General features: G+C 42.6%; 1 protein-coding gene across 1 annotated transcript in view; it reads right to left on the bottom strand.

The window, feature by feature from the left end:
- Nucleotides 1-12,434, bottom strand: part of LOC141075680 (angiopoietin-2-like) — a 152,608-nt gene that overhangs the window by 27,321 nt on the left and 112,853 nt on the right. Inside the window, exon 6 of the mRNA XM_073562789.1 lies at nucleotides 6,828-6,929. Coding sequence (XP_073418890.1) covers nucleotides 6,828-6,929 — 102 coding nt within the window. The remainder of the gene's footprint in view (nucleotides 1-6,827; nucleotides 6,930-12,434) is intronic.

A 12,434-nucleotide genomic window follows, 5' to 3' on the forward strand; every position in this document is an offset into this window, starting at 1 on the left:
AGGAAGTCTGCAGAACTGCCTGTGACAGATTGCTGATCTGTCACAGTGATCTGTGATGTGACAGATCAGTGATCTGTCACAGGACAGTGATGTCCCACCTGGGACAAGGTAATAAAGTACAAAAAAAAAAAAAGTGTTAAAAATAATTTTAAAAAAATCGCTAAATAAATTAGTAAAAAAAAAAAAAATATTCCCCAATAAATCCATTTTTTCAAAATAAAAAAAACCAATAAAAGTACACATATTTGGTATCGCCGCGTCCGTAGCAACCCGCCCTATAAAACTGTCCCATTAGCGAACCCCTTAAAAAATAATAATAAAAAACGAAGCAAAAAATAATGATTTATTATCATACCACCGAACAAGAAGTGCAATAACGCTCGATCAAAAAGACGCATATAAATATCCATGGTACCGCTGAAAACGTCATCTTGTCCCACAAAAAACGAGCCACCATACAGCATCATCCGCAAAAAAATAAAAAAGTTATAGCTCGCAGAATAAAGCGATACAAAAATAACTATTTTTTATATAAAATTGTTTTCATTGCAAAAAACCGACAAAACATAAAAAAAGACCTAAATGAGGTATCGCTGTAACCGTACTGACCCGAAGAATAAAAACGCTTTATCAATTTTACCGCACGCAGAACGGAGTAAACGCACCCCTCCAAAAGAAATTGATGAAACGCTGGTTTTAGTTCATCCTGCATCCCAAAAATCGGAATAAAAAGCGATCAAAAAATGTCACGTGCCCGAAAATGGTACCAATAAAAACGTCAACTCGTCCCGCAAAAAATAAGACCTCACATGACTCAGTGGGTCAAAATACAGAAAAATTATAGCTCACAATATGTGGTGATGCAAAAACTATTTTTACAATAAAAAGCGTCTTTTAGCGTGTGACAGCCGCCAAACATAAAAACCCGCCATAAATAGTAAATCAAACCCCCCGTTATCACCCCCTTAGTTAGGGAAAAATAATAAAACTAAAAGAAAATGTATTTATTTCCATTTTCCCATTAGGGTTAGGGTTAGGGCTAGGGTTAGGGCTAGGGTTAGGGTTAGGGCTAGGGTTAGGGCTAGGGTTAGGGTTAGGGCTAGGGTTAGGGTTAGGACTAGGGTTAGGGCTGAGATTATGGTTAGGGGTGTGTTGGGGTTAGGGTTGGAGTTATAATTGTGGGGTTTCCACTGTTTGGGCACATCAGGTGCTCTCCAAATGCAACATGGCATCTGATCTCAATTCCAGCCAATTCTGAGTTGAAAAAGTCAAATGGTGCTCCTTCCCTTCCAAGCTCTGCCATGCGGCCCAAACAGTGTTTTGCACCCACATATAGGGTATCAGCATACTCAGGACAAATTGCAAAACAACTTTTGGGGTCCAATTTCTCCTGTTACCCTTAGGAAAATAAAAAATTGGGGCAAAAATATCATTTTTGTGGAAAAAAATGATTTTTTTATTTTCACGCCCAGGCGTTATAAACTTCTGTGAAGCACTTGGGGGTTCAAAGTGCTCACCACACATCTAGATAAGTTCCGTGGTGGGTCTATTTTCCAAAATGGGGTCACTTGTGGGGAGTTTCAATAGTTTAGGTACATCAGGGGCTCTCAAAACGCACATGACACCCGCAGACCAATCCATCAAAGTCTGCATTCCAAAACGTCACTACTTCCCTTCCGAGCCCTGACGTGTGCCCATACAGTAGTTTTCTCCCATATATGAGGTATCAGAGTACTCAGGACAAATTGGACAACAACTTTTGGGGTCCAGTTTCTCCTGTTACCCTTGGGAAAATAAAAAAATTGGAGACTAATTGATCATGTTTGTGGAAAAAATATGATTTTTTTATTTTCATGCCTGGGCATTATAAACTTCTGTGAAGCCCTTGGGGGATCAAAGTGCTCACCACACATCTAGATAAGTTCCTTGGGGGGGTCTAGTTTCCAAAATGGTGTCATTTGTGGGGGGTTTCTACTGTTTTGGTACATCAGGGGCTTTCCAAACGCGACATGGTGTCCGATCTCAATTCCAGCCAAAAACGTCAAATGGTGCTGCTTCCCTTCCGTGCTCTGCCATGCGCCCAAATAGTGGTTTACCCCCACATGTGGGGTATCAGCGCACTCAGGATAAATTGCACAATATCTTTTAGGGTCCTGTTACTCTTGGAAAAATAAGAATTGAGGGTGAAAAGATCATTTTTGTGGAAAAAATATGATTTTTTAATTGTACGGCTGTATGTTATAAACTTCTGTGAAGCCCTTGGGGGTTCAAAGTTCTCACCACATATCTAGATAAGTTCCTTGGGGGGTCTAGTTTCCAAAATGGGGTCACTTGGGGGGGTTTCCACTGTTTAGGTACATCAGGGGCTCTCCAAACGTGACATGGCGTCCGATCTGAATTCCAGCCAATTTTGCATTGAAAAAGTCAAACGGCGCTCCTTCCCTACTGAGGTCTGCCATGCGCCGAAACAGTGGTTTCCCCCCCACATATCAGGTATCAGTGTACTCAGGACAAATTGCACATTAAGGCTGGGGTCACACTGGCGAGGAATACGGCCGAGTGAGAGGCGCTAAAAGCACGCATTAGACATGGACAAATGATTCTCTATGGGGTCACTCACACCAGCCATATATTTCTCATCCGTATTCTAGGCTCCATGCCAATCGCAGGATGCTGCGATTGTCAGCGTACTACGGCCGTAGTACGCCAATGCAAGTCTATGGGTGCGCAAAAAATACGGATTACACACGGACCAGACATGTGACTTGCGAGAAATACGCACCCGTTGTCTTTTAGCAAAGCCGGCAATTCAGTGCGCTATACAGTAAACTCACACTGACAGGTTTAATAAAGAAACGAAAGAATAGATATAGACACATAGAATACATATATATATATATATATATATAAATATATGCATTCTATGTGTCTATATCTATTCTTTGGTTTCTGTTACAAACCCTGTCATAGGGCTCCATTATATGTCCACTTTGCAAGGCGGCGAGAAAATCTCGCCATACGGATGCCATACGGATTACATACGGATGCTTAGATGCGCAAAATACGCGACCACACCTTGATTACGGATGACATACGGAGCACTGTTTAGGGGACATTCATCCGTATTACGCATGTAAAATACTGACCGTATTTTGCGTCGGTTAGTGTGACCCCGGCCTAACTTTTGCAGTCCAACTTCTCCTGTTACCCTTGGTAAAATAAAGAAAATTGAACCTGAAGTATTTTTTTTGTGAAAAAAAGTTAAATGTTCATTTTTTTTAATTTTTTTTTAAATATTCAAAAAATTCCTGCGACGTGGTTTTAAGCACCATAAGGGGTGCAGTTTTTAGAATGGTGTCACTTTTGGGTATTTTCTATCATATAGACCCCTCAAAGTGGCTTCAAATGTGATGTGGTCCCTAAAAATAAAATGGTGTTGCAAAAATGAGAAATCGCTGGTCAATTTTTAACCCTTATAACTTCCTAACAAAAAAAAATTTTGGTTCCAAAATTGTGCTGATGTAAAGTAAACATGTGGGAAATGTTATTTATTAAGTTTTTTGTGTGCCGTATCGCTGTGATTTAAGGGCATAAAAATTCAAAGTTGGAAAATTGCAAAATTTTCAAAATTTTCGCCAAATTTCCATTTTTTCACAAATAAACGCAAGTTATTTGAATGACATTTTACCACTAACATGAAGTACAATATGTCACGAGAAAACAATGTCAGAATCACCGGGATCCATTGAAGCGTTTCAGAGTTATGACCTCATAAAGGGACAGTGGTCAGAATTGTAAAAATTGGCCCGGGAGTTAACGTGCAAACCACCCTTGGTAGTGAAGGGGTTAAATACAGAAATATTGATCCTAGCTGTATAGCAGATCTGTTTAGGACTTCTATTACCCAGCAGCTCCTGATCTCTTCGTATACTCACCAGTTGCATGACCACTCTGCATGGAGGGGAAAGTGCTATCAACTCTTTCCTTTACTGCATTACATTTTATTAGTTTATTGTTTATTTATACAGCGATCAAGAAGGCACAGACGGCAATAAACCGCCTCTGCGTTCTCTAAAAGGACTGTAACAGCTGGGTTTCCGCTCTCAGAGTTTTAGAACATCACTGCAGAGTAGGAGCGAGACCACTCAAGCATTTAACCCATTTGAGACTAAGGCTGGAGTCACACTAACCTGCGCAAAATACGGTCAGTATTTTACATGCGTAATACGGATGACAGACCCCTAAATAGTGCTCCGTATGTCATCCGTAATCAAGGTGTGGTCGTGTATTTTGCGCATGTAAGCATCCGTATGCAATCCGTATGGCATCCGTATGGCGAGATTTTCTCGCAGGCTTGCAAAATGGACAAATAATGGAGCCCTATGACAGGGTTTCTAAAGACACCGGGTGCGTATTTCTCGCAAGTCACATGTGTGGTCCGTGTGCAATCCGTATTTTTTGCGCACCCATAGACTTGCATTGGCGTACTACGGGCGTAGTACGCTGACAATCGCAGCATGCTGCGAGTGGCACGGAGCGTAGGATACTGAGGAGAAATATACGGCTGGTGCGAGGGACCCCATAGAAAATCATTGGTCCGTGTCTAATGCGTGCTTTTTGCGCCTCTCACTCTCCCGTATTCCTCGCCAGTGTGACTCCGGCCTAAGCCTGTTTTCACCTTGATGACCAGGCCAATTTTTACAATTCTGACCACTGTCACTTTATGAGGTAATAATTATGGAATGCTTCAACGGATCCCAGTGATTGGGATCACAGTTATCCGGCACTCTATGCTGACCACTTACTTTGGGGTTTCCATCTAAATCTCTGAGTGACATGATTCAGATGAAACCCCCCAAAGGATCCATTCACTATAGTGAGGCAGCAGAGTTACTCTGGACCCCATCTGGCCTCTGTTCCGTGGTGTCCTTTTCAGAAGTGCACAAAACTGTGGCTGATGGCACTTTTATGCAATCCTAAAAAGACTGACACCCCTGGATCACAGGTGCTATGGCGTCCATAGTGCCTCCATCTGCCTCATTATAGGGAATGTTCAGCCATAGATTCTGTCTCAATCACGTAATTCAGAGATTTACACGGAAACCCCGATATAAGAACTCAGCGCAGAGCGCAGGATAAATGTGTGCTGAGCCTTACTGTAATCTTTGGGTGGAAGAATGAAAAAATCAACAGCATATGAAGAATTGTTTTTTTATTTTTTACGCCATTCCTCGTGCGACATAAGTGATTAGGTGACTTTATTCTTCGGGTTGGTGTGATTACAGCGATACTAGATTTATATAGGGTTTTTATGTTTGGCAGCTGTCACATACTAAAAGACATTTTGTATTGCAAAAACTAGTTTTTGCATCACCATATTTTGAAAGCTATAATTTTTTCATATTTCGGCCGACAGAGTCATGTGAGATCTTGTTTTTTGCGGGACGAGCTGACGCTTTTATTGGTACCATTTTCAGGCACATGAAAATTTTTGATTGCTTTCTATTCTGATTTTTGGGCAGCAGAATGAACAAAAACAAGCAATTCAGGAATTGCTTTTTTTTTTACACCGTGCCGTGTGTGGTAAAATTGGTAAGGCAGCTTTATTCTTTAGGTCAGTACGATTAAAGCGATACCTCATTTATATCTTTTTTTATGTTTGGTGCTTTTACACAATAAAAACTATTTTATAGAAAAAAATTATTATTTTTGCATCATTTTATTCTGAGAGCTATAATGTTTTTATCTTTCTACTGATGGAGCTGTATTGCAGCTTGTTTTTTGCCACACAAGATGATTTTTTCAGCGGTACCATTTTTATTTACAGCCGTCTTTTTGATCACGTTTTATTGCACATTTTGTTGGGCGGTATGATGATAAAGCATTGTTTTTTATTTATTTTTTTATGGTGTTAACTGAAGGGGCTACCTAGTGGCACAGTTTTATAGAACGGGTCGTTACGGACACAGCGATACCAAATATGTGAACTTTTATTGTTTTTTTATTTACATAAATAATTGTATTTATTGGTAAAATATTTTTTTTCTGTATTTGGGGATTTAAAAAAAAATTTTTTTTTCCACATTATAATTTTTTTTTTAAATTTTATTACAGTGTCCCAGTATAGGAGATTACTATTTTACAGCAGATGGCTGATCTGACAGGCAGGGAAGGAGGCATGTTGGTGCCTGCTCTCTGCAGGCGCTCACAAGTCAACTTCCCTGCAGGACCCGGATGGATCCCATGGCCATCTTGGTGCTGGGGGTCTCCATGGATTGCATCGCGTTGTTCTGGTGGGAGCGCGCAGGGAGCCCCCTCCCTGAGTGATGCTTCTCTATGTCACTGTCACTACAGACAGCGGCATTAGTCACATACAGCTGACACTCCGTACTAGAACTGTGCTCAGCACAAACGCACCTCCCGCAGAGCAGTACTAGTACAGCGCATGTCGTGAAGGGGTTAAGTCAATTGGTGGTCCAGAAGCCATTAAAGAAAGAATTCCAAAATTAAAACATAAACAAAGTATGCTATCACTTTGGTTTTAAGAAATTCTCTAATTGGTTGTTTTAACCTCGTCTGCTTCGTGTCTTGTAAAATCTCCCATGATATATACAATTTCTATGCATAAAACAACTGCCTGATTATAAGATTTTCTGAAAAATTTAATGACCGATAAAATAATTTCACAAAATATTGTAAATTGAAATTATCATTCTAATTTTGATTATTTAGTTTATAATTTATATAGTTGTGCAAACAATGAGAAACTTACAGAAAAGATATATCTACGAGAAAAGATTATAAGAGGTTTAATGTTCATTCCTTACTTCTTTGTATTCTTTCCAATTCCGATGAAAATCCACTGATCCATCTCTGCGATGCTGAATGACAGTCCATCCTCCTCCACTAGTATCCATATCACAAAATACCTACATGAGAAAACAAAAAAGTAGTGTATCTCTTACTGTAATAACATGTTTCACCGATCAGCAAGTGTTATGGATGGCCTCTTAATGAGTGTATGTTTTGGAACCAATACATTTCTTTAATGACCAGAGTTTCATCGCGGATGAAATGCTGAATACTGATACACGGCACAGAGGTCCAAAAACAACTAACATCTCGGTTAAAGAAATTTCCTTTGAAGGGTAACAGAAATGTCAATAAACAGAACAGTGCATTTTGGATTTTACTGGTAGCCTTTGTTTTTCTTTTAAGTTGGATCAGTGGTTTTATTGAGGTTAACTTGTTGGATCTATTGTACTTTTTAACATGATATTACCTGCTAAAGACATATTCCATAGAAACTACTTGCCTATGTACTATAGGAATAAAATAAATCAGTATGTTAGCTAATGAAAAAAGGTTCATATTCTTTTACTACACCCTTCAAGTTTCATCACTCTCCAAGAAGAAAAGCAGAACGACAAAGAGCAGTGAACTGTTATTAAAGGAGAAACTGTAGCATCACTGTTAACTTCTTAGATAATATGATGTTAGTCAGAACAGAATATGGGCAATACATTTTATGGTGGATACCTACACATAGACACAATAGGTACACATTGACATAAAAAATATGATCATACAGTAGAATAAAGAACCCGAACAGATGGAGTTTCAGCGTGGTTGACAATTACATAAAGATAAAGAGAGTATGTACAGCAGGAACTGGGCAACTTTAGTTGTATTCATTTTTTGGGGGCCCATTAGGTTCCAAAGTTATACTCCCTGTTGATAAGCTCACCCATTATGGATATTTTTCCATTCAACCAACTAGGCAAATACCACAGAATTTGTCTGTGGATGATTGCTTTTTCTCCTCTATGATGGGCATTCAAAACAAGTCTGCATCATAGGAGGGAAAAAATAAACGCCCTAAGAGAAGGTCAATGCTGCAGCCTGGTTCAATGTGGTCTCACTCTGTGGTCATCACATCTGAAGTCAAATTTCCTGAAATCCATGGTGTCATGCAAATTCAAATAATCTGCAACAAGATACGCTGTTCACAATTGAAAGAAAACGCCCAGTACCATTTCACACATGTTGCACACTCAGTGAGCTGTCGTGGCGTGGCAGCATGGGCTTCTCCATAATTCATTGAAGCAATCTGATCAAAGGGTCTTGCAGAGACAATCAAGGGAGGTCATCACAGTCAGTGTAAAACAAAAGGGTTGGCCAAAGAACACCATTTTATGACTGTATTGTGGGATAGGAGCACTCAGAGCACACAGGACAGGGATAGACAGGGCCGTCATCAGGGCATTACCTCCCTTACTGGTGTATGGGGCCCGGTGAGCAAAAGCAAGGAGGTGGGACCCAGACCAGGTCTCCCCTCTTTTTGCTTCTGCTAATCCAGGGGCAGGTTTCAGCTGATTCAGTAATTGAGCATGCGTCCTCGGATGCACATTTAGTTAAATTCTATTGCCATATAGGAATTCAGAGACTTCCTACATGGCAATAGTTAAAAGTCGCCAGCCAATCAAAGGCCAGCAGATGACATCGGCATTCATATCACCGGCGTATGACGTCACTGCTATGCATCAAATGGATGAGGAAGAGGGTGCCGCTGGAAAGGACAAACTTTTTTTTAAAATTTCTTTGTACTGAAAGCAGAATGGGTGATCATATGGGGCCAGGATGGGAGATCATAAGGGAACAGGATAGGAGTTCATATGGGAGAAGGATGGAGACACATGGGGCTAGGAAGGGAGAATATATGTGGGCAAGATGCAGACACATGGGGCAGGGTGGGAGAACATATGGCACAGGATGAATACACATGGGGCACAATGGAAGAACATATGGGGGCAGGATGAAGAAGCATGGGACCAAGATGGGAGAACATATGGAGGTAGGATGGAGACAAATGGTGCCTGCATGAGATCATATGGGGCCAGGATGGGAGAACATATGGAGGCAGGATGAAAACACATGGGGCCAGGATGGAAGAACATATAGGGCAGGATGATGACACATGGGGCCAAGACAGAAGAACATATGGGGGCATCATGGACACATATGGGGCCAGCATGAGAGAACATACAGCATCAGCATGAAGACACAATTGGGCCAGGTTGGGAGAACATATGGGGGAAGGATGAAGACACGTGGGGCCAGGAAGGGAGAACATATTGGGACAGGATGGGAGATCATATGGGAGCAGGATGGAGACATATGGTGCTAGGAAGGGAGAATATATGGGGGCAAGATGCAGACACATGGGGCAGGGTGGGATAACATATGGCACAGCTTGAATACACATGGGGCAGGATGGAAGAACATATGGGGGCAGGATGAAGAAGAATGAGACCGAGATGGGAGAACATATGGAGGCAGGATGGAGAAATATAGTGCCTGCATGAGAGAACATATCGGGTCAGGATGAGGACACATGTGGCCAGGATGGGAGAACATATGGAGGCATGACGAAAACACATGGGACCAGGATGGAAGAACATATGGGGCAGGATGAGGACACATGGGGCCAGGACAGAAGAACATATGGGGGCATCATGGACACATATGGGGCCAGCATGAGAGAACATACAGCATCAGCATGAAGACACAATTGGGCCAGGGTGGGAGAACATATGGGGGCAGGATGAAGACACATGGGGCTAGGAAGGGAGAACATATAGAAGATCATATGGGGGCAGGATGGGAGATGATATTTGACCAGAATAGAAGATAATATGGGTCAGGTTGGAAGATGATATTGGGCAGGATGAAGACACATGGGGCCAGGATGGGAGAACATATGAGGGGCAGGATGGGAGATCATATGAGGGCAGGATGAAGACACATGGGACCAGGATGGAAGAACATATGGGGCAGGATGAAGACACATGGGGCCAGGACAGGAGAACTTATGGGGGCAGGATGAATATAAATGGGGCGGGAAGGAAGAAGATATGGGCCCAGGACTTAAGAACATATGGGGGCAACATAGACACATATGGGGCCTGCATGAGAGAACATATAGCATCAGTATGAAGACACAATTGGGCCAGGTTGGGAGAACATATGGGGGGCAGGATGAATGCTCATGGGTCCAGGAAGGGGGAACATATGGGAGATCATATGGGGGCAGGATGGGAGATGATATGGGGCCAGGATGGAAGACAATATAGGGCAGGATGGAAGATAATATGGGGCAGGATGAAGACACATGGGGCCAGGATGGGAGTACATATGGGGCAGGATGGGAGAACATATGGGGGCAGGATGAAGACACATGGGGCCAGGACAGGAGAACTTATGGGGGCAGGATGAATACAAATGGGGCAGGATGGAAGAACAAATGGGGCAGGATAAAGACACATAGGGCCAGGGTGAGATAACATATGGAGTTAGGGTGAAGTCACATAGGGCCAGGATTGGGAAACATATGGGGAAGGATGGATACATATGGGCCCAGCATGGGAGAACATACAGGGTCAGGATCAGGATGAAAACACATGGGGCCAGGATTGGAGAACATATCAAGTCAGGATGGACGAACATGGAGACAGGCTGGAGACATATGGTGCCAGGATGGGGGAACATATAGGGGCAGGATGGGGACACATGGGGTCAGGATGGAGAACATATGGAGGCAGGATGGAAGATCATATGGGACCAGGATGGGGAGTCAGGGACACATCGGCCAGGATGGCAGATTATATTGGGCAGGATGGGAGATCATATGGGAGTAGGATGAAGACAGATGAGGCTAGGATGGGAGAACAAATGGGGTCAGGATGAAGAGGCATGGGGCCAGGATGGGAGAATATGGGGACTGATGGACACATATGGTGCCAGTATTGGAGAACATATGGGGGCAGGATTGGAGATCATATGGGGTAGAATGGAGACACATGGGGCCAGGATGTTGTAAGAGAATGGTCAGCCATAATATACAGAGCGGCCATGTTGTCTCTAGCAGCCATTTTGTCAGAATTACACAAGTAGTAAAGGAATCTACTTCTACAAAAGAACTAATAGATGGAGGATGGCAAAATGAGATCATGTCTCCTAGCAACCTCAGCCGATGTGCGTAGAGGAAGATTGGATCGATCAATAGGGTCACAGGTCACCAAATATATGGCCAGTATGCTTATACGTGATAGTGTGGTAGCAAAAAGTAGAGTAATTAAAATGTCAGGATGTAAGAATTTAGGGACCTAGACTGGAGACAATGATAAGATTTGAAGACAGTAGCCATAGATACCAATGACTTATGGGTTTTAGTGTTGCTTGGAGAAATGTTAATTAATATCTTCATATTATGTCATTATATTCTCTGTTCTAAACCACGTTTCTGTAGATTACCATGAAAACTCCTTAGAATTATAATGTTAACGCCCTCTGCGGCAAAATGCAGCTTTCTTTGTTCTGATAATGTATAATAAGCCCCTGTTACTGTCGATCGGGGCCATTCCATCGCCATCATGCCACTGTGCCTCACCATGGCCAGGGCACAGAGCCTTATCATCGCCAGACTTCCTAGCGTATCTCTGCCTGTCTGTATTCCTGTTTTTGCCCGCATATTCCAACTCCTCTGTTATTCTGTATCTGTTTTGCCGTGTATCTCCGAATAAACCTTCAACCTCAGCTTGATAAGAAATCGTCTGTGGAACTTCTTCCCGACTCTTCCAGCTCTCAATAGAACTTTTTCTTACAAGTGGCGATTGCCAGCCAGGAGGAGCAGCTTCGGAGAGCTGCCTCCAGAAGAACCACCGGAAGAAGCTGCAGATGAGGGCTTGGAGGTGGGAAGAGGAAGAGAAAAAATAAAAGAAACGCGTGTGGCCACACGTGAAACCGATCAAAGGAAGCCAGCCTGAAGGAGAACCTCTCGTGATCGCTCCGAGACCGCCTGCCCGATTTTTTTATAAGAAAACCACGGACAAAAAAAAAGACTATAAAAAGATGAGTAACTAAGAAGAAGCTATCTAAAAGGACGTGAGAATTTTTTTGTGTGCCCGGTAGCAAGAAGCTTTAAAAGGGCGTGGGGAGACGCCTGGCAAGCTAACGAGTGAGGCTGGAATCACGGCTGCACCTCTTTTTGATATCTGGTCGACCCCAAAAAAGCTGCAGCGAGGTCTTCCATCTGAGAGAGGTGTGAGTATCTAACTTTGCTTAAATTGCATTTGTTGATACTAGAACAGAGTAAAACTCGTCCTTGTAGACCACTGTAAATATGGAGTGGTTACGGAAGCAGGCAGAGAAATATGCTGGCTAGTGTTGAGCATTCCGATACCGCAAGTATCGGGTATCGGCCGATACTTGCTGTATCGGAATTCCGATACCGACTTCCGATATTTTTTCAATATCGGAATTCGGCATCGGAATCGGAAGTTCAGTTGATTGACGGCCTGACGTCATCATGATGCGCGGTGTGTGCGCATCATGATGCGCCGTCATTTCGGGCCTTCCGGGGGTCTCTGCCGGCC

Source organism: Dendrobates tinctorius, unplaced genomic scaffold, assembly GCF_039654945.1.
Source record: "Dendrobates tinctorius isolate UK_male_01 unplaced genomic scaffold, ASM3965494v1 ptg000015l, whole genome shotgun sequence".
NCBI classification, from domain to species: domain Eukaryota; kingdom Metazoa; phylum Chordata; class Amphibia; order Anura; family Dendrobatidae; genus Dendrobates; species Dendrobates tinctorius.